The 21,252-nt window shown below is 39.4% G+C and overlaps 1 protein-coding gene across 1 annotated transcript in view; it reads right to left on the reverse strand.

The window, feature by feature from the left end:
• rasal1a (RAS protein activator like 1a (GAP1 like)) overlaps nt 1-21,252 on the reverse strand; it is a 176,523-nt gene that overhangs the window by 83,630 nt on the left and 71,641 nt on the right. The window contains exons 5-8 of the mRNA XM_066689532.1: nt 14,593-14,722; nt 3,448-3,529; nt 1,829-1,969; nt 498-589 (exon numbers count right to left, since the gene is read on the reverse strand). Coding sequence (XP_066545629.1) covers nt 498-589; nt 1,829-1,969; nt 3,448-3,529; nt 14,593-14,722 — 445 coding nt within the window. The remainder of the gene's footprint in view (nt 1-497; nt 590-1,828; nt 1,970-3,447; nt 3,530-14,592; nt 14,723-21,252) is intronic.

Raw genomic sequence — 21,252 nt, forward strand, 5'->3', positions numbered from 1 at the left:
ACAGCCCAAAAAAGAATGCTTAATATCTCAAACACCAAACCAGCACAAATGTTCATTTTTGCGGCACAAATCAGCACAAACACAGCACAAATGAATGGAATAGTTTTGGTGATTATTTAATTATATGGGGTGCCAACTTCACGGAGGTGTATATTTTTTTGTCCCTGTATAGTGGCACTTCTTTGTGTTGGCATTACCGGGGTGGAGGCACCGCACCATTTTTTTAAATAATGGAAGAAAAAAACAAAACAAATCAGCCAATTCACTATATACTAGACCCAGGATTCTCCCTTTTTGTTTTTATTTCTCCATCCTTTATCCAATGATAACCTCCCTTTATTTACAGCAGACCCCCAGCCCCCAGTTATCCTAGGAACTGGGTGGAGGTACTCTGCAGGCAAAGTGGTCAGGGTAGGGTTACAGTAAAAAACACAAACAACTTATAATTAATGGTTTATGATACTTCAGTGTAGATCAAGGCCTGGTTATATTCTCACCCTGCATCATCCTCAGTGTTTCCCAGAGGCAGCAGCCGGAACCAGCCCTGCAAAAGGGGTGTCTTGTACAAGCAAGCCAGAGGAATCTCCACCTGTAAACCATGCAGACACAAAGCTTCAGTACTAAAAACAAAAAAACACCAATGAACCTGTACAGCTACATAAGAACTAGAGGTTACTACTCATTAACTGGCAGGCAATATGGTTAAGTGGTAGAACCACAGGAATTGGAAGACATATTTTGCTGTATAGTGTCTTGCGTCAGGGGTCTGGCCTGCCTCCCATTTGTTGTTCTCAGTGATTAAACTATAGAAGCATGGTCTTGGAGTCCCAAAGTCAGCTTACTAATTACATTTCAGACATCTGGGACCTATAGTGTATTATCTAGTGATAAGAGGTTGATAGGAGATAACAATATAGAGATGGGCTTGGAGAATATCCTTTATTTGAAAATACCTGTAAACTGCTTGTCAATGTCCCCCTACACTGCTCTTACAGGACTGTATTGCTCAATTTCTCTTATTATTTCTTAGAAATACAACTCAACTGACAATCCAACTTCATCCTGCATAGCAAAGAGATCCAATGCATTTGCTCTTCAATCTGGAACCATTTCAGTCACATCGGTCCATTAGGGAGAAGTGAATTGCAGATGTATTTAATACTCTCTTAAATAAATTTGAATTACTGTCTCACAGTGATCTACAGAGATTGGAGCTTATCAGTCACATTCATTAAGGTTCTCATATGTGTTTCTGTCCTGTGTGTGCTTAATGGTGCTTTATTTACTTGCTGTTGTAGTAGCTCTTTGCATTAGTTTTAGCTCCAAGAGCTATGTTTCTTTCTATTTCCCTCTTTGCTTTCCTGATCCCTTTTTAAGATCTCTTTGCAGTTCAACATATTCTTTGTATTTAGTTTAGTCTCTATCACTTTTGTATTCACTATACAACATTTTCTTTCTCTTGATTTGTTTTGCATACTTCTATTAAACCATTTTGGCCAATGTTTTTTGGTACTCAATTTGCTACGTTTTGGTACAAATTTCACCTGAGCCTCAAGTAGTATATTCTTAAATTATAACAATTTTCAAGTGTATCCAGTGTGCTCCACTTAATTGAATAAAAAAATGAATATCAATAGATTTTGACAAGCTATTAGCTGCTAATTATCTCTATATCATATATGAAATCTAACCAGCCTTAAAGCCCAGTTCTAGAATCAAAATCCAAAATCCAACACCCTACTATCTACCTGAGAGCATGCTGTTGTGTGGCGTGATATAGTGGTGTTTATGTATTGTTCCTTACAGTGTTTCTAAGAGAGTCCCTTACCTTCCCTAAGAAATCGTTCTTCCCCACCATATCCCAGTCCCACACCTCCAGAGTGATGCAGGCCTGCTCTGACATCTCCTCTGTCTGCAGTTGCAGCTCCAGCAGCTCATCCCAGTGGGGAAAGCGTGTCTTTTTGATGATCTGAGTAGGAAGACAAAGGTTTAGTAAATGCAGCCTTTGAGCTATACTTGATTATATTAATTGATCCTACTACTTGGGCAAAAAGACCATGTGTCCAAGGTATTCGGTGAATGACAATTTATATTGATTCTCCAGTCTTGGCCACCACTGCCTATAGACCAGTGGTTCATGGACCAGGCCTTGGGGATCCAGTAGCAGTACCATCCTGCAGCTCAACACTGGCACTCCAATTGAGCTAAGCAGCTCTGGGCCTATCCAGTACTTAGATGGGATACCTCTACAGGTGAGGTTGTGTGTGCTAATGAAGTGCGATCCGGGGGGAGTGTGTGGTGCAAGCAAAGTGCTATCAAGGTGGGGGGGGGTTAACTGAGGATGGCAAGGGACCAAGAGGGCAGTTTTTGAGTCTAATGGAAAAGGGCAGGGGCTCAGCCCCACCCGGTGTCCCGGACAAATTTCCAACTACGGCCCTCGGAGTTTCCTACATTTGGGATGCCTGAGAAAGAAGTAAACCTTGCTTTGTGTATTTCTGTAGGTGATAGAGTACATTATCTAAGATATTAGCAGATTAACATTGATGGGTCTCTTTTTTGGGGAGTCAATGTCCTGATATCCCTAAACTGTTATCATAAAAGAGATCACTGATAAAACCATATAATAGACCAGTTTGGTCCTTTTTTGGGTGTTTCTAATGCAAGTTTGCCATGCATTGTTTGCCCCCTTTCTGTTATTGGCCAAAGTAATGAATGGCAAAAAATGTTCATTTATCAGCCACTTTGATATGCCTTCTTGTTTTCTTAGAAACACTCATTCTAATAAATGGGCTGCCACCTCTCAGAAATAATGTAGTCCATTCATCTACAGCCTTGGAAACATTCTGTGAAATCAGGTGCCAAAAATAAAAGGATGCAATATTGAAATGCTTTGGCTTGTATTAATTCCTTTATATCATAATCTCTTAGCTTGAACTACTAACCACTATATGTAGCCCTGTGTTGAATCAAAAACTGAGACTGATGAACAATAATGTTTTGGTAAACTTTTGAATGTTATATAATCTCTTTCTACTGTGTAAGCATTTTGGAAGTTTGATTTATATATGCATTAATACAATAATTAATTGCAATACCAGTTCCCAAAACAATAAAAGCTATAGTTCCTCACTATGAGGACGGATATACTTTTTTAAAATTATTTGAATTGATACATTTTACAATAACATTGCTAGGATATCAATTATAAACACTTCAGGTTTTGCAGTTGATTAAAGGAGGTGTGACTAATTGAAAAAAAGTATTTTCATTGGTTAGTACCTTGGGAAAAAGTCAGCAACTCAGTGAAAAAAATGATCAGCCCAGTGTCCTAATCATGGCCCAGTATCTGGCTTGATGGGTGGGCTAGTCCAAAATACTTCTCATGCCCAACATCACAGTTCACATAGTAGAACTCTGAGCCCCTTTCCTTCCCTGCCCTGCACTCACCGAGGTCTCAGCACTCCGGTTGTTGAACAGGATTCGAGCAAAGGGGTCCGAGGTGCCTGAGATATCTCGAGGAGCCAGGTCTCTGTAGAAGGAAAAAACAAGGAGTTAGATCATACCTTCAAACATAAAAAGTCTGTGGAATACTAAATAAATATGTATGTTTATTGAAAAAAGTAGTCATGTCTCCCAACCCAATTCACCCCCGCTGGAAAGGTCCAACAAACCTCATATCTTTTAGAGTTGTGGAGACTATTGGCAGCACACTTTGCACTTTTTCTCAATGATCCACACTACTTCAAAGTTTAAAATGTATTATTATTATTTTTTTAATGGAAAAATAAAACATGCACACACAACGCGTTTCAATTCATTGTTTTCATCAGGTGGTGCCAAGTGTGTGGACAGATTTGTGCAGATGTTCTCAACCAGGGGAGCACATAAAACCTTCAAGGAGGGTGTAGTGATTATTTGACAAGTACTGTAAATAAAGTAGGATAATATAATAAAAATATCTATGACTCTTTTTATTTACGTATTTTGTATACATATTTTTCTTGTTTTATGTTTCTCCCACCAATTAAGCACGGAAACAATCAATTTCATGTTCGCATTTAAACATCTAAAACTGCTACTTTGTGGACAGTACACAAGATTAATCGTTATGTGGTACATGTAAAGATAGACTGTGCAGTGTCATTTATTTCGTCCAAAAAATAAATAAATTAAGAAATATGAAGGAAGTTAGTATATGGATTTACCTATGGAATAACATCAGAACCATGTCATCTCAACTTTGAAAGACCTACAGGCTTTTATGGCCAAGTCTGCTCAAAGTGTGCATGTGACAACAATATCCTAAGCACTCCACAAATCTGGCCTGTATGGTAGGGTGGCAAGAAAGCCCACCTTGCATCCATGTTGAAGTATGCAAAAAACACTCAGCAGGTGGGCTTTCTTGAGTAAGAATATATATATATTATATGTCGGTGAAGCCACGTCCTTGGGATCATTCAAACATTGACAGCATGTGATCTTCACTAGCTACAACATGAGCATGACAGGTCAAGTTACCTACTCTCAGCTGCAAGCTTTCTTATATTCTCATGTTCGTATATTGATGTCAGAAACAAAAGAAAAGTCAATACACTTTATTTTATTTTTTTATTTTTTCTAAATCATTATACCACCCTCACCCACCCCCCAATCAAAAGCATTTACTAAGAATAGTTTCTTGAATATAGAGTAAGATAGACTAACAGCATTGAATTCCACTCAGTGGAACTCACCTCTCCCTCTCACTTCTTCCTTCTAGTTCTCTACCGTCCTCCCAGTCCACTCGCCTCTTTCCTGGATAAACTCGACTTTCTTCTCTCCTCCCTCCTCTCACTGTCCTCACCTACCATCCTCCTGGGAGACTTCAACATCCTCCTCTCCAACTCCTCCAACTCTGCTGGATTTCTTCCTCTCCTTCACTCCTTTAACTCCTCTCTCTCCCCTTCTCCCCCAACTCACAGGGCAGGCCAACAACTAGACCTCATCTTCCATAGAGGCTGCTCCCCCTCGACACCCTCTGTGACACCCATGGACATCTCAGACCACCACTTCAGCTCCTTCTCCCTTTCTCTCCCCTCCTTCCCCACCCCACCCACTCCCTCTGTCACCTTCTGCCGTAATCTCCGCTCTGTCTCCCCCTCCACCCTTGCCTCCACTGCCCTTACTCTCTTACCTTCCATTGACTGTTTTTCCCATCTGTCTGTTAACTGTGCTACCTCCTGTTTGTTTTCCTCCCTCTCCTCCTCCCTTGATTCTCTCTGTCCTCTCACATCTCGTCCTGTCCGTCCCTCCCCTTCTCAGCCTTGGATCTCTTCCGTTCTCTGCTCAACCCAATCCAGTCTGCGCGCCGCTGAACAGAAGTGGAAAAGGTCCAAACTCCCAGCTGCCCTCGAACTTTACCGCTCTCTACTGTCCTCATTCTCCTCCTCGCTCACCTCAAAGTCTTACTTCCAATCCACAAACTCTACTCCACCTTCTCTTCCCTCTTTCCCCCTCCTCCCTCATCTCTCACTGCAGATGATTTTGCCTCCTTCTTCTCCTCCAAGATCACAGACATCCGCAAGCTCTTCAACAGTCCCATCTCCTCTCCCATGCCACCCAAGCCCACCTTCATCTCCTCCCTCCTCAACTCCTCACTCCTCTCTGGCTGTTTCCCCTCTGCATTTTAAACAAGCTGCTGTCATCCCACTCCTCAAGAAACCTATCCTTGACCCTACCTCTCCACAGAACTACCGCCCTGTCTCCCTACTCCCCTTCCTCTCAAAGACCCTTGAGCGTGCTGTCCACGGTCAGCTCTCTGCATTTCTTTCCCATCACTCATTCCTGGATCCTCTGCAATCCGGCTTCCGCACTGCTCACTCCACTGAGACTGCTCTCCTGGCAGTCACTGACTCCCTCAGCTGTGTTCAGGCAGTCCCTCTCCTCAGTCCTCATCCTCCTTGATCTCTCTGCAGCATTTGACACTGTTGATTATTCTATCCTCCTCTCCTGCCTCGCTGACCTTGGAATCTCTGGAACTGCTCTCAACTGGTTTTCCTCCTACCTCAACGACCGGACCTATCAAAGACATGGCAAGGTTCCTCATCCACCTCCCAACCTCTCCTTACAGGTGTACCCCAAGGCTCCTTCCTGGGTCCCCTCCTGTTCTCTCACTCCCTGGGCCCCCTCATCACATCCCATGGTTTCTCTTACCACTACTACAAAAATTATGCCCAGATCTTCCTGTCCCTTCCCTCTTCTGACCCTCTTATCCTGTCTCGCATCTCTTCTTGTTTGTCTGCTATCTCCGCCTGGATGCACTCGCACCACCTCAAACCCAACCTCTCCAAATCAGATCTCCTCTTTCCCCCCCCCCACTGTTCCTCTCCTTATGCTGATCTCTCCAACCTAGTCACCCTCGATCCTGCACTTGCCTACACTCAGCACATCACCACGCTGACATGCACCTGCAGATTCTTCCTGAGCAACTTACACAGAATCCAACCCTTCCTCACCAACTACTCGACTCAGCTGCTCGTCCAGTCACTTTTCCTCTCCTGCCTGGGCTACTGCAACTCCCTCCTGGTCAGCCTGCCTGCAGCTACTACCCCCCGCTCCAGCTCATCCAGAATGCTGCGGCTCGTCTGGTATTCTCTCTGCCCCGATTCACACATGCTACTCCACTGCTCCGCTCCCTCCACTGGCTCCCAATATCCATTCAATTCAAGACATTGACCCACACCTACTGCACCAAGCTACCTTCAGTCCCTTGTCTCCCCATACATCCCCTCCAGACCACTGCGTTTTTCCGGTGCCAACACACTAACTCATTTATTGTTTAAATTGGAATTTGTAAAATGTATTATGCTTTGAATTGCACTGTATTTTGTGAATTGGAATTTGTATTATGGCCTTGTACTGCACTGTATTTTTGCACTTTGTATTGCACTTTTGTAAGTCACCCTGTATAAGGGCGTCTGCTAATAAATAAATAAATAAATAATAATAATAATAATAATAATAATAATAATAGACTTAAACCCTTTAATATACTTTATATAGAAAGTGGAGGGGTATTAATTGTAATGCAATAAACAGTGAACAGCTGTACAATTATGTTTGGGTGCACTGCAACCTGATCTTGATATCATAGCGAACATAATGCAATACATACTGATATAAGGCCAAGCCCTGCTTTTAAGTGTAGCACAATACAACTTTTTCTTGGTGTTGATGTGCAAATAAATCAAAACATGCAGTGTTACACTATGCTACCAATTCTACTAGACCGTTGAGATGAGCAAATCTCCTTTCATACCATACAATATTATGTTAGGTTTTTTCAATACCCAGTTGTTGTTTCTGATAAGCCAATGTTTCATGATAAGGTCAAACAAAAAAAGATTCTTGTAAAGCTCTGAACACTGAACCGTTCTCATTTAATTAGACTTTCCTTTTTGGACTGCAAATCTATCTTCTCAAGTTAGACAAAGCCACAGCATGTTGTAAAAGTATGCTAAATTAAGCTGGCAGCAACAGATATAAATACTGCAGAGAAATGTCATGGTTAAGTAAGTAAGCAAAGATTTTTTTATCCGCAGAGGTATTTCAAATCAGCCTACTCATTTGAACTACAAACACATGTTGGATTCTGATAAAAAAAAGAACACACACACATTATATATATATATATATAGACCCCCCACCTCCATGGCCAAGAAAGCAAACCATTGATTTGATTTTGTTAACAATTCAATCCATTATATAAGTGGCTTATGTATGAAAAATTTTAAAAACATTAATAATGGTTGACCAATGAGAGGATAATTTTGTGATTGAGCACATAACACCATGGGGAGTTTAAAGGCCAAGTCATGAGATTCAAAGATTTGATTTGATTCAACATTATTCTTTGCCTTCTAACCTACTGACTGAACTCCTAACCAAGTCCTAGCATATAATAGGGGTTACATTTTACTTCACCATTGATATACCTTGGTAGGGCATTAAACTAATGCAAAAAGCTTTCTTCGATAACAGCAAGAGGTCAATAATGGAGGAAGTGAAACAGATAAAAGATAAAATTGGAAGTATCTTAGAAAACGAACAAGATGTGGCAAATGTTCTAAATTAGTATTTCACAGAGGTTTTTACTAAAGAAAAAAACAGATAACATGCCACAGGTTAACAATCAGTCCAGTCAAAACATAAGAGAGATCAGGATAAATGAGGAGGTACTAAATGGACTAGCAGAATTAAAAACAAATCACCTGGGCCAGATGGTATATTTCCAACAGTACTTAAAGAAAGTAGGGAAATTATGTATAGGCCGCTAACTTAAATATTCCAGTTGACACTTAGAAGAGGGGATGTGCCAACTGATTGATATAGGGATGAAACCGAGACAGGAAATTACAGACCAATCAGTCTCACTTATATTACTTATATGTTAAGAAAGGGATCAGGAAAGCAAAGAGGGAAATAGAAAGAAACATAGCTATTGGAGTTAAAACTAATGCAAAGAGCTTTTTCAATACTACAACAGCAAGAGGTCAATAAAGGAGGAAGCGAAACAGATAAAGGGTACAAATGGAAGTATCTTGGAAAATGAACAAGATTAGGCAAATGTTCTAAATGAGTATTTCACATAGATTTTTACTAAAGAAAAAAACAGATAACATGCCACAGGTTAACAATCAGTCCAGTCAAAACATAAGAGAGATCAGGATAAATGAGGAGGTACTAAATGGACTAGCAGAATTAAAAACAAATCACCTGGGCCAGATGGTATATTTCCAACAGTACTTAAAGAAAGTAGGGAAATTATGTATAGGCCGCTAACTTAAATATTCCAGTTGACACTTAGAAGAGGGGATCTGCCAACTGATTGATATAGGGATGAAACCGAGACAGGAAATTACAGACCAATCAGTCTCACTTATATTACTTATATGTTAAGAAAGGGATCAGGAAAGCAAAGAGGGAAATAGAAAGAAACATAGCTATTGGAGTTAAAACTAATGCAAAGAGCTTTTTCAATACTACAACAGCAAGAGGTCAATAAAGGAGGAAGCGAAACAGATAAAGGGTACAAATGGAAGTATCTTGGAAAATGAACAAGATTAGGCAAATGTTCTAAATGAGTATTTCACATAGATTTTTACAAAAGAAAAAACAGAAAAGATGCCACAGGTTAACAATCAGTCCAGTCAAATCCTAAGAGAGATCAGGGTAAATGAGGAGGAGGTACTAAAGGGATTAGCAGAATTAAAAATAAACAAATCATCTGGGCCAGATGGTATATTTGAAACAGTACTTAAAGAAATGAGGGAAATTATTCATAGTCCGCTAACTACAATATTCCAAAAGATACTTAGAACAGGGGATGTGCCAACTGACTGGAAGACAGCAAATGTCATACCAATCCACAAGAAAGGGGACAAAACTGAGACAGGAAATTACAGACCAATCAGTCTCACCTGCATCACCTGTAAAATGTTGGAGAAAACGATTAGACAGAGAATACAGGAGCATCTTAATGAAAACCATATTCTTGGAGATAGTCAACATGGGTTTAGACGAGGCAGATTGTATCTTACTAATTTATTGGAATTTTTCAAACATGCAACTGCAGCTGTGGATCACGTGAAAGCATATGATATGATATACTTAGATCTTCAGAAAGCTTTTGAAAAGGTTCCTCACCAAAGACTGATCCTAAAATTGGAAGCTCTAGGTATTCAGGGTAATGTAAATAGATGGATTATGAACTGGTTGATGTAGGAAACAGAGGGTATCGATAAGAGGAGTTGCTTTTAACTGGAGTGAGGTTGTTAGTGGCATTCCACAGCGATCAGTATTAGGGCCTGTGCTTTTTCTAATCTATATTAATAATTTGCACTCTGGAATAGTTAGCAAACTTGTCAAATGTGCAGATACAATCTCTGCAGCACAGATTATTCAAAGGTATAAAGGGATGTTATTCAGTTGTGGGCTGATACCTGGCAGATGAAATTCAATGTGGACAAGTGCAAGGTATTATGTGCAGGTAACAAAAATGTCCACTATAATTACACCATGGGAGGAATAGAACTAGATGAAGTAACGGATGAGAAAGACCTAGGAGTCTATGTGGACTCCTCACTTTCTCCATCCAAACAATGTGGGGAAGCAATGAAAAAGGTAAACAAAATGCTAGGGTATATTGTCAAAAGTGTAGAATTTAAAACAACCGAACCTGCGGTTCTGCATCTCTCGCTCTCTGACTATAAACGGGGTGTAACCCCAATCAAAGGCCCAATCAAAACACAAGGCTGTTATACATTTAAAAACTGTAATAGCCACTGCTAATTTATCTGCCCCTGCCCGATAATTCATCCACAGCCCCGCACTATAGTCTGCCACCTGCCACCTGGAGGGGCAGGTCAGGTGCAGGTTACAGCGGTGCTGCTGATGCCAGAGCGCTGAGGTGGAGAGAGAGATGGCAACTTTTAAAAGAGTACCTGTCGGGTGCAGAAAGAAGGATGAGGACAAGAAGGCGAAAGGTTGAGGCATGCATCAGACGTTATTCATTATTTATTTCACCTCAACTGTTGTGTCGAGTGATGCTTGTGTGTGACCTCAATACATGCAACAAGCTAGCGATTATCTAACTAATGTTCAATCGGAATCAGTAGTTAGCTTTGAAATCAACATAACTTACCATGTAAGCAGATAACCAAATGTTAAGGTGCAATTACAGAATTAATTACCTGCTGACTATTCTAAATACTGCTGCAATGTGATAATTGATGCATTACATGCCCATTTCCGTATGTAAGCACGCAGTTTATGTGCAAACGCTACTGTCTGAGATAATCGTATATATCCTGAAATTGTCACATTTTAAAAGTTCCATTTATTGTGGGTTTCAAGGTATAGTAAGTTGCTGATGGACGTTTAATGGTTAATGACAATGTGTTACGCATTTGTTTCCTATTATTATTATGCTCTCTATATTGTTGTGGGTCTGTTGTGCACTGTTCAGTACTGTAGATCATGTGGTAATGCAAACTTGATCAAACAGTTCTGTTCATGGCTTTGTAGCTCCATCAGTGATGTGGAAAACCACTCGGTAAAATCTTAAAAACTAAGTATTAAACAACAAGGTACAATGCACAAGACACTGGAAACAGCAGCTCGTCCTGAGTATAATAAACTAAGACCATGTAAACCCGAGAGGGAGAAGGGCAGTTAACCTGTGACTCAAGCATAGTGTCGAGTGAGCTCAAAACACATGTCAGCGATATGTATGCAAAATGTCATATAAGTATGATGGATATAAGTGCATATTGCTGAGGAGTTTATGAAGAGAATGTCAATGGAACTTTAACAACTGTTTTGTATATTCCAAGTAGTGGGACTTTAAAATGTCATACTTTTGTGAAGAATTAACATATCTTAAAAATTATATATGAAGCAATAATCCAGCTCAATCAGATTAAGTAATAGTCTCATTTTTTAAAATGTTGGTGATGTGATGTTGGTTTTGTGGTGGAGGGTCACCCACTCGCCACCAATTGCATACAATTTTCTTCTACTAGCCACTTCAATGCATGTAGGACCGCAAGGATCGAGTGATTTAAAACAAGTGAAGTAATGTTAAGTCTGTTTGTAAATGTTAATGTCTTATTTTATTCTGTTTGTGAGGGGGATGTCCTATAGTAGGGTCATCAATGTTGTTTGGTTTCCTTTTTATTAAATTTGAATGTATTTTTGGTATGCATTTTGTTTTACTACCAAAAGCAATTCATGCGGACAATCTATTGTTAAATATTGTAGTTATCTGGGACTGGGGGCGGCATGGGCATGTATATATGTGTGTGGGGGGTGTCTGTCTGTATGTTGGGGGGTGGGGCGCTTGTGGTGTGCGTGCGTGCGTACTTGGTGGTTCATGTGTGCGGTGCGTGTGCATGCTGGTTAGAGTAGCAATTAGTCCCCTAAAAGCATGCAATGTTTTTTGTGGTTAGAAAGCAAAAAATAGAAGTGAGCTCAGCATAGAGGTGAGATGTTTATATATCTGGCCCTGATATTACTGTGCAATATCAACCACCCACACAAACAAGATGTGAATGTGGGAGAACATGAAATCTAGGGCCTGCTAGCTCAGTTATGGCCTCATAAACGTGAGAAACCCAGGCATTCCAATCGCTTTTGTCTTCAAAATCACATTTACAAAATCTCTCTGTCATGCTCCCCGACTCAATTAGTAAACCACTCTGCTGGGCACATGTTTTACAGTTGACTGACTGTTTGCTGTTTGGGCATGCAGAAATGGACCCCTCTAATGCTGTCTGTCTGTCCATGTTTAGAAATTCTCATTACCTTTTTCATTGTGAATGACACCAAATAAAAATACTATAAGATACCTTTTTGGTTTATGGTGAATAAATATGTACCATGTTACACAAGGCATTTTTTCTGCATACTTATGGGTGTTTCAAAAATTGAGTGCATTATCCTCAACTATATTTAACTGTTATGAAGGTATTTGGTAGGATAGCTTAGATGGCTGCAAGAGAGATAGCAGTAAATGAGTGAATGTGTGAGTGGCAGAATGAGTGTCAAAAGCACTGAAAGTACAATTTTACACTGTGTGATTGAAAACCCCCTTCCCCCAAACCATTCCACCTCAACGTATTTGCTGAAGCTGAAGAAGTTTAGGATGTAATCCACTTTATGCTGTTGACACCTATGAATAAGAAGTGCAACATTTGGATATTTACAACATGTTTGCTTTCTTCTTACTGTTTTATGATTCATGTTAATTTGGTAAGTAAACTACAACGTAGCATTACCTAGGTGTCCTGCTAAAATGTTCATGTGTACAGTTATTTCTTTGTAATCCAGTGGTGACAGAAAATAAGAGAATTCAGTTCAGCCAAGGTTACTGCATAGGCTACTTAAGAGTTTTATGTTTTTTATTTTTATTTTATTTTATTCAGTCTTAACCAAAGAACCTATCATGCCACTTAAAAACGCTAAACTATTCTTGTAAGCACCTCTCAATAAAAGTTCAGTTCAATAAAACAGTATTACAAGGGTGCCATTTAATGTGCTATGCTACACATTCATTGATGTGTTGTGGAGTATAAATAATGTACTTATTTGCCTTCTAAATGTTTGCTGTCTGTGTGATGACAGTTAAGCACTTACTTTAAGAAGCATGACTTGAGTCTTTCAAGGAGGCTGCCAAGTGGTCTGTTTCTTGTTAAGGTTGTGTGGGTCAGAGTTCTACCTTTTCTGGTAAAATTATCATTGTTTTGTTCTAGCAATGAGCTGTTAAAAAGCACTATGAATGAGCATGGTCAGCGCTAGACACCCACAGACCCGGCCCCTGTTGGCCCCCCCCCCAAGTGTGAGGTTCCCCTGCACAGTAGATTTAAAAAAAAAAATTCATACAGTACATACACAAAATAGATAATTGTGCGTGTATAGTTCTGGCATTAGGCACTGAGGCAAGAGATTCAATTGTTGATTAAAAAATAAAAATTACAATAATATTACACAGAAAACGTATTGTGCGCAACCTGTTGTGTCATGTGCCTTTTACTGAGGAGTGGCTTCCGTCTGGCCACTCTACCATACAGGCCTGATTGGTGGAGTGCTGCACAGATGGTTGTTCTTCTGGAAGGTTCTCCTCTCTCCACAGAGACACACTGGAGCTCTGTCAGAGTGACCATCGGGTTCTTGGTCGATATTTAGTTCCCTGAGCAGGGTTGGTTTGTCCACTGCCTGAATTCTAATTTAAATACAATGAGGAGAGGATGCTGATGATGTACCATCATTTTAAAAGTAAACGTGGAATGTACCTAATAATACATGTGTGTTTGTTTTAGGTTTCTTGTTATGTAACCTACATTAAACAGATATGTATGTATTTTTTTTGTTTTATATATTGACATGCAGCACACCATAGGTTTTGAAATATTTTTAAAGTATTTTATATTCAATTATATCGTATATTTGTTGTGTGAACTTTTGACATTAGTTCTAGCTATGTAAATTAATATTTTAATAAAGACAATGCTTTGTGCTTTATGGATTGTTTGTATTGATTAGGTATGTGTGTATCTGGGTGCTTACAGCATGATTTTAAAAAGTGGCAAAGTACGAACATGAGCCAAGAAAGGTTAAATGGCCTTGCTGAAATCTCCATTGAATGGAACATCTACCAATCCATCAACTATTCATCACACTCAGCAAAGCTAGGAAGGTGGGTGGGTGGGGCTTTTTATTCCCAGGGGGACCCAAAAGTGCTGGAACCGGGCCAGAGAATAGTGATCTCATACGAGAGAGAGAAATACAACAGAAAACTAAACTAGAAAATTGAAAACTGGAGTAGTCATGATGTACTCACAGAATTGTATTCATTATTTTATTATTGGGGTCACTTACTTACATACACTTACTTAGTTACTACTATTAGTAGTAGTAGTAGTAGTAGTAGTAGTATCATTATTAATAATTATTATTAATATATTTTTCTATCATGCATTTTCTCAAAAGAGCTTGTCAGAAATTTACCCCCAGTGTAAAGTACTGTTCTAGTCTAGCACCAGGGTGTTGTCTCACCTGGCCTCAATGACGTGGCACCGCAGACTTGTCCTGGGGGTGTCCTGCAGCAGCTCCAGGCCAAGGTGAATCTCTCCCTGTACCTCTTCATCTGGGTCCACCTGTGTCAGATTCATCCAGTTATCCAGCCCTAGTAAAACACAATCACAGTCCTACTGAATCAAACTGATGTGGCAGTAACTAAAGTAAACTGTACAAGAGCAGTTAATATGAAGTGTAGAAGAAGCTAATATATCACACTTATTACTCAAATCTATTTCATTATTCAATGTCAGGTATTTCTTTCTACCCATCTATAAAGTTTAAAGACGTAGTATGTCTAACAAAATACAGATCTAACAGGATTAACTGTTATCTTAAACCAAAATGTTTTAAAAGTCAACAGATTACCACAGATTTCTGTTTCTACATAAAGAGGGAAAGCAATAGCTTGCATAACTTGATTATTCCAGGTGTGGTAGACCCAGAGCTGGAAGACCAAAAAGGCAGTGTAACTAGGATAAGCATTATTGTAAGATAATATTCTATAGCAACAGAAAGAAGACATGCGTTTTATTAACAACAGAGCTGGTAGAAGGCTTGGGAGTCATTGTCCATCTATCAATACTACAAAGGTCACTTTTGAAAACAGCACTTAATGGATGTGTTGCTGCAAGAACCGTTTATAAGAAAATAAACAAGAATTAAATGCTGTGCATTACAAAACAAAATTGGACTTTGGAACAATAATGAGTCATGGTTTCTGTTATTTGGATCTGACCCAAGACAGCATGTGAGACAATGACCAACAGCATCTTATAAAGGGCCTTGCTTGAAGCCAGCAATTTAGCAATTTCTAAAAAGGTATGGTATGTAGCTTAAAAGTAGTGTGGAATGCCTTTCCACAAAATAAATTATTTGATAGTGTTCTTAGAAGAATATCAATGGTGTTGAAGGAAAAGATGCATTATTTATTAGGCTTAATTGGTTGATTGAATAGAACTGAAAAAGAAGTGCACTGGAGTTCAAAGTCAATACCTACTGGTATATACACCGATCAGCCATAACATTATGACCACTGACAGGTGAAGTGAATAACACTGATAATCTCGTTATCATGGCACCTGTCAGTGGGTGGGATATATTAGGCAGCAAGTGAACATTTTATCCTCAAAGTTGATGTGTTAGAAGCAGGAAAAATGGGCAAGCGTAAGGATGTGAGCAACTTTGACAAGGGCCAAATTGTGATAGCTAGATGACTGGGTCAGAGCATCTCCAAAACTGCAGCTCTTGTGGGGTGTTCCCGGTCTGCAGTGGTCAGTACCTATCAAAAGTGGTCCAAGGAAGAAAAAGCGGTGAAACGGCGACAGGGTCATGGGCGGCCAAGGCTCATTGATGCACATGGGGAGCGAAGGCTGGCCCGTGTGGTCCGATCCAACAGACGAGGTACTGTAGCTCAAATTGCTGAAAAAGTTCATGCTGGTTCTGATAGAAAGGTGTCAGAACACACAGTGCATCGCAGTTTGTTACATATGGGGCTGCGTAGCCACAGACCAGTCAGGGTGCCCATGCTGACCCCTGTCCACTGCCGAAAGCGCCTACAATGGGCACGTAAGCATCAGAACTGGACCACGGAGCAATGGAAGAAGGTGGCCTGGTCTGATGAATCATGAGTTCAAGGTGTTGACTTGGCCTCCAAATTCCCCAGATCTCAATCCAATTGAGCATCTGTGGGATGTGCTGGACAAACAAGTCCGATCCATGGAGGTCCCACCTCGCAACTTACAGGACTTAAAGGATCTGCTGCTAACGTCTTGGTGGCAGATACCACAGCACACCTTCAGAGGTCTAGTGGAGTCCATGCCTCGATGGGTCAGGGCTGTTTTGGCGGCAAAAGGGGGACCAACACAATATTAGGCAGGTGGTCATAATGTTATGGCTGATCGGTGTATACATAAAACTGTGTGCTTGTAAAAATAAATAAAAACATGATTACTGTTCTAGATAACTTATTTCATACTACAACGTGATATTTTATTTGGTTTATATGCATTATCTGTAAAAAAAAAACACTAGTAGCTAATGTGATGTCATCTGTACATTATGCAAATTATCACCAATGAAGCTTCGAAGCTTCGAACCTTCGCTCTGTAATGTGTTCTAAACCTTCGGACGTAAAAATGAACACTTTCAGGACAGCCCTATTGCATGCACAAAATTATGTATGACACAAACGGCCCCCCATGAGTGTCAACCATGGACATGGTGTGAACTATACAAAAAAAGTAATCTGTGATGTCTTGCTCAGATGACGTGGTTTATCATTCAGTAATTTGTTGCTAGAGAACAAAGCTCGCACTGCTACTTCCGCCTTGTTTTCCCTTCGTCCCTAGTCCTGCTCCGCCCCCTTAATGCACATGAACAACCGATATTACACACACAGAAAGCAATATAGTACACACACAAACCAATATAGTGTGCATGCAAACCGATATAGTACACACACAAACCAATATAGTATGGCCTGTTTGCCCCCCAATATATTACTTTATATCAGTAGATATTGATTTGAATTTTTGATTGCCTATATATCATTATTATTTATTCTCATTAATTCATTCTCATTCATTCTCACAGCAAAGCTAACATTGTTATACTCCACATCTCATCAAACTCTAAAACTTGTGGAAAAACACTCAAAACTGAATCTTTCTCTATAACTTTCTATCTCCACTAGCTTTCAAGGTCAGACTAATTTCAAAATCTCATAGCAAACCTTAAAAGTTAGTGTCTGATCTGATAACCAAATCAACATAGAAAACCAAATAGTACGAGACTATGAGACTATGAGAGGGACTAGTCAAAGCACCCTACACTAGGTGTCTGCTTTATCAGTCAGTTTCCAGGCTCTAAAGCCACTAGGCATTCATTTTCATTATCATGTCTTTTTAACATATTAATTAGGATACATAAATTAGATTTAAAAAAATTATAATGAGACATTGGTTCTCTTCTAATTATGAATGTGATAGTCTCTCAATTTATAATGTATTTTAAAATCTCCATAAGAATTAAACTAATGTTGCTTTCACCACATCTATTGCCTATATAGCATACTGCAATGGGGTATTACCATTTAAATGTGGTCTCATATCCATAGATTCTGCAAGAGAATAGTATTGTTCCTGCACAAAGTTGAACCTCATACCTCATTAGTTTTAGCTCCAAGAGCTATGTTTCTTTCTATTTCCCTCTTTGCTTTCCTGATGCCTTTCTTAAGATCTCTTTGCAGCTCAACATATTCTATGTATTTTGTTTAATCTCCATCCCTTTTGTATGCACTATACAACATTTTCTTCCTCTTGATATTTTTTTTGCATACCTCTATTTGCTAAGTTTTGGTACAAATTGCTTCTGAGCCTCAATTAGTATATTCTTAAAATATAACCATCCATTTTCAACTGAATCTGTATTCAGTGTGCTCCCGTCTACCTCTTCTAAGTGCCGCCTCATACCTTCAAGGTTTGCTTTTCTGAAATTGTAGACCATTGTTTTAGATAAAAAACAAGGTCCAAGTCTAAAACAATGGTCTACAATTTCAGAAAAGCAAACCTTGAAGGTATGAGGCGGCACTTAGAAGAGGTAGACGGGAGCACACTGGATACAGATTCAGTTGAAAATGGATGGTTATATTTTAAGAATATACTAATTGAGGCTCAGAAGCAATTTGTACCAAAACTTAGCAAATTGAGGACCAAAAAACAGTGGCCAAAATGGTTTAATAGAGGTATGCAAAAAAAATATCAAGAGGAAGAAAATGTTGTATAGTGCATACAAAAGGGACGGAGATGAAACAAAATACATAGAACATGTTGAGCTGCAAAGAGATCTTAAGAAAGGCATCAGGAAAGCAAAGAGGGAAATAGAAAGAAACATAGCTCTTGGAGCTAAAACTAATGCAAAGAGCTTTTTTCAATACTACAACAGCAAGCGGTCAATAAAGGAGGAAGTGAAACAGATAAAGGGTAAAAATGGAAGTATCTTGGAAAATGAACAAGATGTGGCAAATGTTCTAAATGAGTATTTCACAGAGGTATTTACAAAAGAAGACAGATAACATGACACAGGTTAACAATCAGTCCAGGCAAATCCTGAGAGAGCTCAGGATAAATGAGGAGGAGGTACTAAAGGGACTAGCAGAATTAAAAACAAACAAATCACCTGGGCCAGATGGTATATTTCCAACAGTACTTAAAGAAATGAGGGAAATGATTTATTGGCCTCTAACTCAAATATTCCAAATATCCAACTGACTGGAAGACAGCAAATGTCATACCAATCCACAAGAAAGGGGACAAAACTGAGATAGGAAATTACAGACCAATCAGTCTCACCTGCATCATCTGTAAAATGTTGGAAAAAATTATTAGACAGAAAATAGAGGAGCATCTTAATGAAAACCATATTCTTGGAGATAGTCAACATGGGTTTAGACGAGGCAGATCGTGTCTTACTAATTTATTAGAATTGTTTGAACATGCAACTGCAGCTGTACATCACGTGAAAGCATATGATATGATATACTTAGATTTTAAGAAAGCTTTTGATAAGGTTCCACACCAAAGACTGATCCTCAAATTGGAAGCTGTAGGCATTCAGGGTAATGTAAGTAGATAGATTATGAACTGGCTGATGTATAGGAAACAGAGGGTGTCGATTAGAGGAGTTGCTTCTAACTGGAGTGAGGTTGTTAGTGGCGTTCCACAGGGATCAGTACTAGGGCCTTTGCTTTTTCTAATCTATATTAATGATCTGGACTCTGGGATAGTTAGCAAACTTGTCAAATGTGCAGATGATACTAAAATAGGTGGCTCAGCAGATACAATCTTGGCAGCACAGGCTATTCAAAGGGACTTAGATAACATTCAGTTGTGGGCCGACACCTGGCAGATGAAATTCAATGTGGACAAGTGCAACGTAATACATGCAGGTAACAAAAATGTCCACTATAATTACACTATGGGAGGAATAGAACTAGATGAAGTATCGCATGAGAAAGACCTAGGAGTCTATGTGGACTCCTCACTTTCTCCATCCAAACCATGTGGGGAAGCAATAAAAAAGGCAAACAGAATGTTAGGGTATATATTGTCAAAAGTGTAGAAATTAAAACAAGGGAAGTAATGTTAAGATTATACAATGCGCTAGTTAGACCTCAGTCTTCAAAAACATGAAGGGCATCGACCACATTAAACCAGTGAAGCTTTTCCAGATCAGCAGGGACACACGAACCCAGGGACACAAATGGAAATTGGGCTTCAAGGCATTCAAAACAGAAAACAGGAGACACTTCTTTACACAGAGAGTAGTCACAATCTGGAACATACTCCCCAACAATGTGGTAGATGCTGAAAAGTTGGCAACATTTAAAAATAGGCTGGATAGGATCCTTGGATCACTCTGTTATTAATGGAAACCAAACAAGCACGATGGGTTGAATGGCCTCCTCTCATTTGTAAACATTCTTATGTTCTTATGTTCTAAACCCATTGCTGATTCACGAAATGGGTTTGGTGATGAACAGCAAGTAAACAAACAAACCAAATCAATTATATGGGCCAGATGGCCTCCTCTCAGTTGGTAACCCTACTATTGTCATTGTTGTTGTGTGTGTGGTAGGAAAAAAAGGTCTTGAATGATTACCATGCCCCTATTTACTAACCAATGCAGCTGCTGGCACTGAGCTCTTTGAACATATGCTCTATGCGATCTGGGTCGCTCTGGTTGCAGTCATTCTTGTCACAAATGAGTATGTATTGTCCTAGCAGGAACCCTCTTGATGTGTTCACCTGAAGAGGCTTTTCCTGCTTCAATACATTTCAATAAATTACAGCCAAACCACAGCATAGCGGCCAGCTGTCTGACTACTTTAAGTGGCTGCTAATGTCAGTGATTGCGCAGAAGCTGGGCTGTTAAACCCCATAAATTGGTATGAAACTGAATCCACAAAACCAATGCTGTTTCACTTAAAAAAACACATAGGCTACAGGCCAAAATATTTAAAAACCAAGGGAAAGCACCACATAGCTAGTTCGTCATGTTGGTGTTCACTGGATTATTACAATTTTCTATATCTTGAATTTAACAATTTATTTATTTATTATTTTGTTTCAGAATGTACAAGTTGATTGATATTTAATTACAACAATTTGTATCAGACAGTCACATTAAAAATGGGTAAAATTTTCCTACCATGTTTGGCTGAAAGAAATTCATAATAGTATTTTTGAAGAGGCAATTGTTTCATTTTTGGTTTTCCTGGGTGGCTAATCATTATTATTATTATTATTATTATTATTATTATTATTATTATTATTATTATTATTTATTGGCAGACGCCCTTATCCAGGGCGACATACAACATAAGTGCAATACAAGATGTTTTCAGTAACTGTGCACTATGCAAGTTGGTATATAAGTCTGTGTTCAGCTGTTTTCTATGAGAAAGTCCCAGTTGCCAATCTCACTAGCCCAGCAATTGTATAATTTCTGTGCCACACTGTCACAATTGGCTCTCTTCCCTATATCTGTGGAGAGATCAGAATTCACATGCCACTGGAATGGGCTCTGAGAAAAGGAAAGACAGACTCACTAGTGACGTGTGCTGATCAAGGATGAATG

Source organism: Amia ocellicauda, chromosome 17 (assembly GCF_036373705.1).
Source record: "Amia ocellicauda isolate fAmiCal2 chromosome 17, fAmiCal2.hap1, whole genome shotgun sequence".
Classification (NCBI taxonomy): Eukaryota; Metazoa; Chordata; class Actinopteri; order Amiiformes; family Amiidae; genus Amia; species Amia ocellicauda.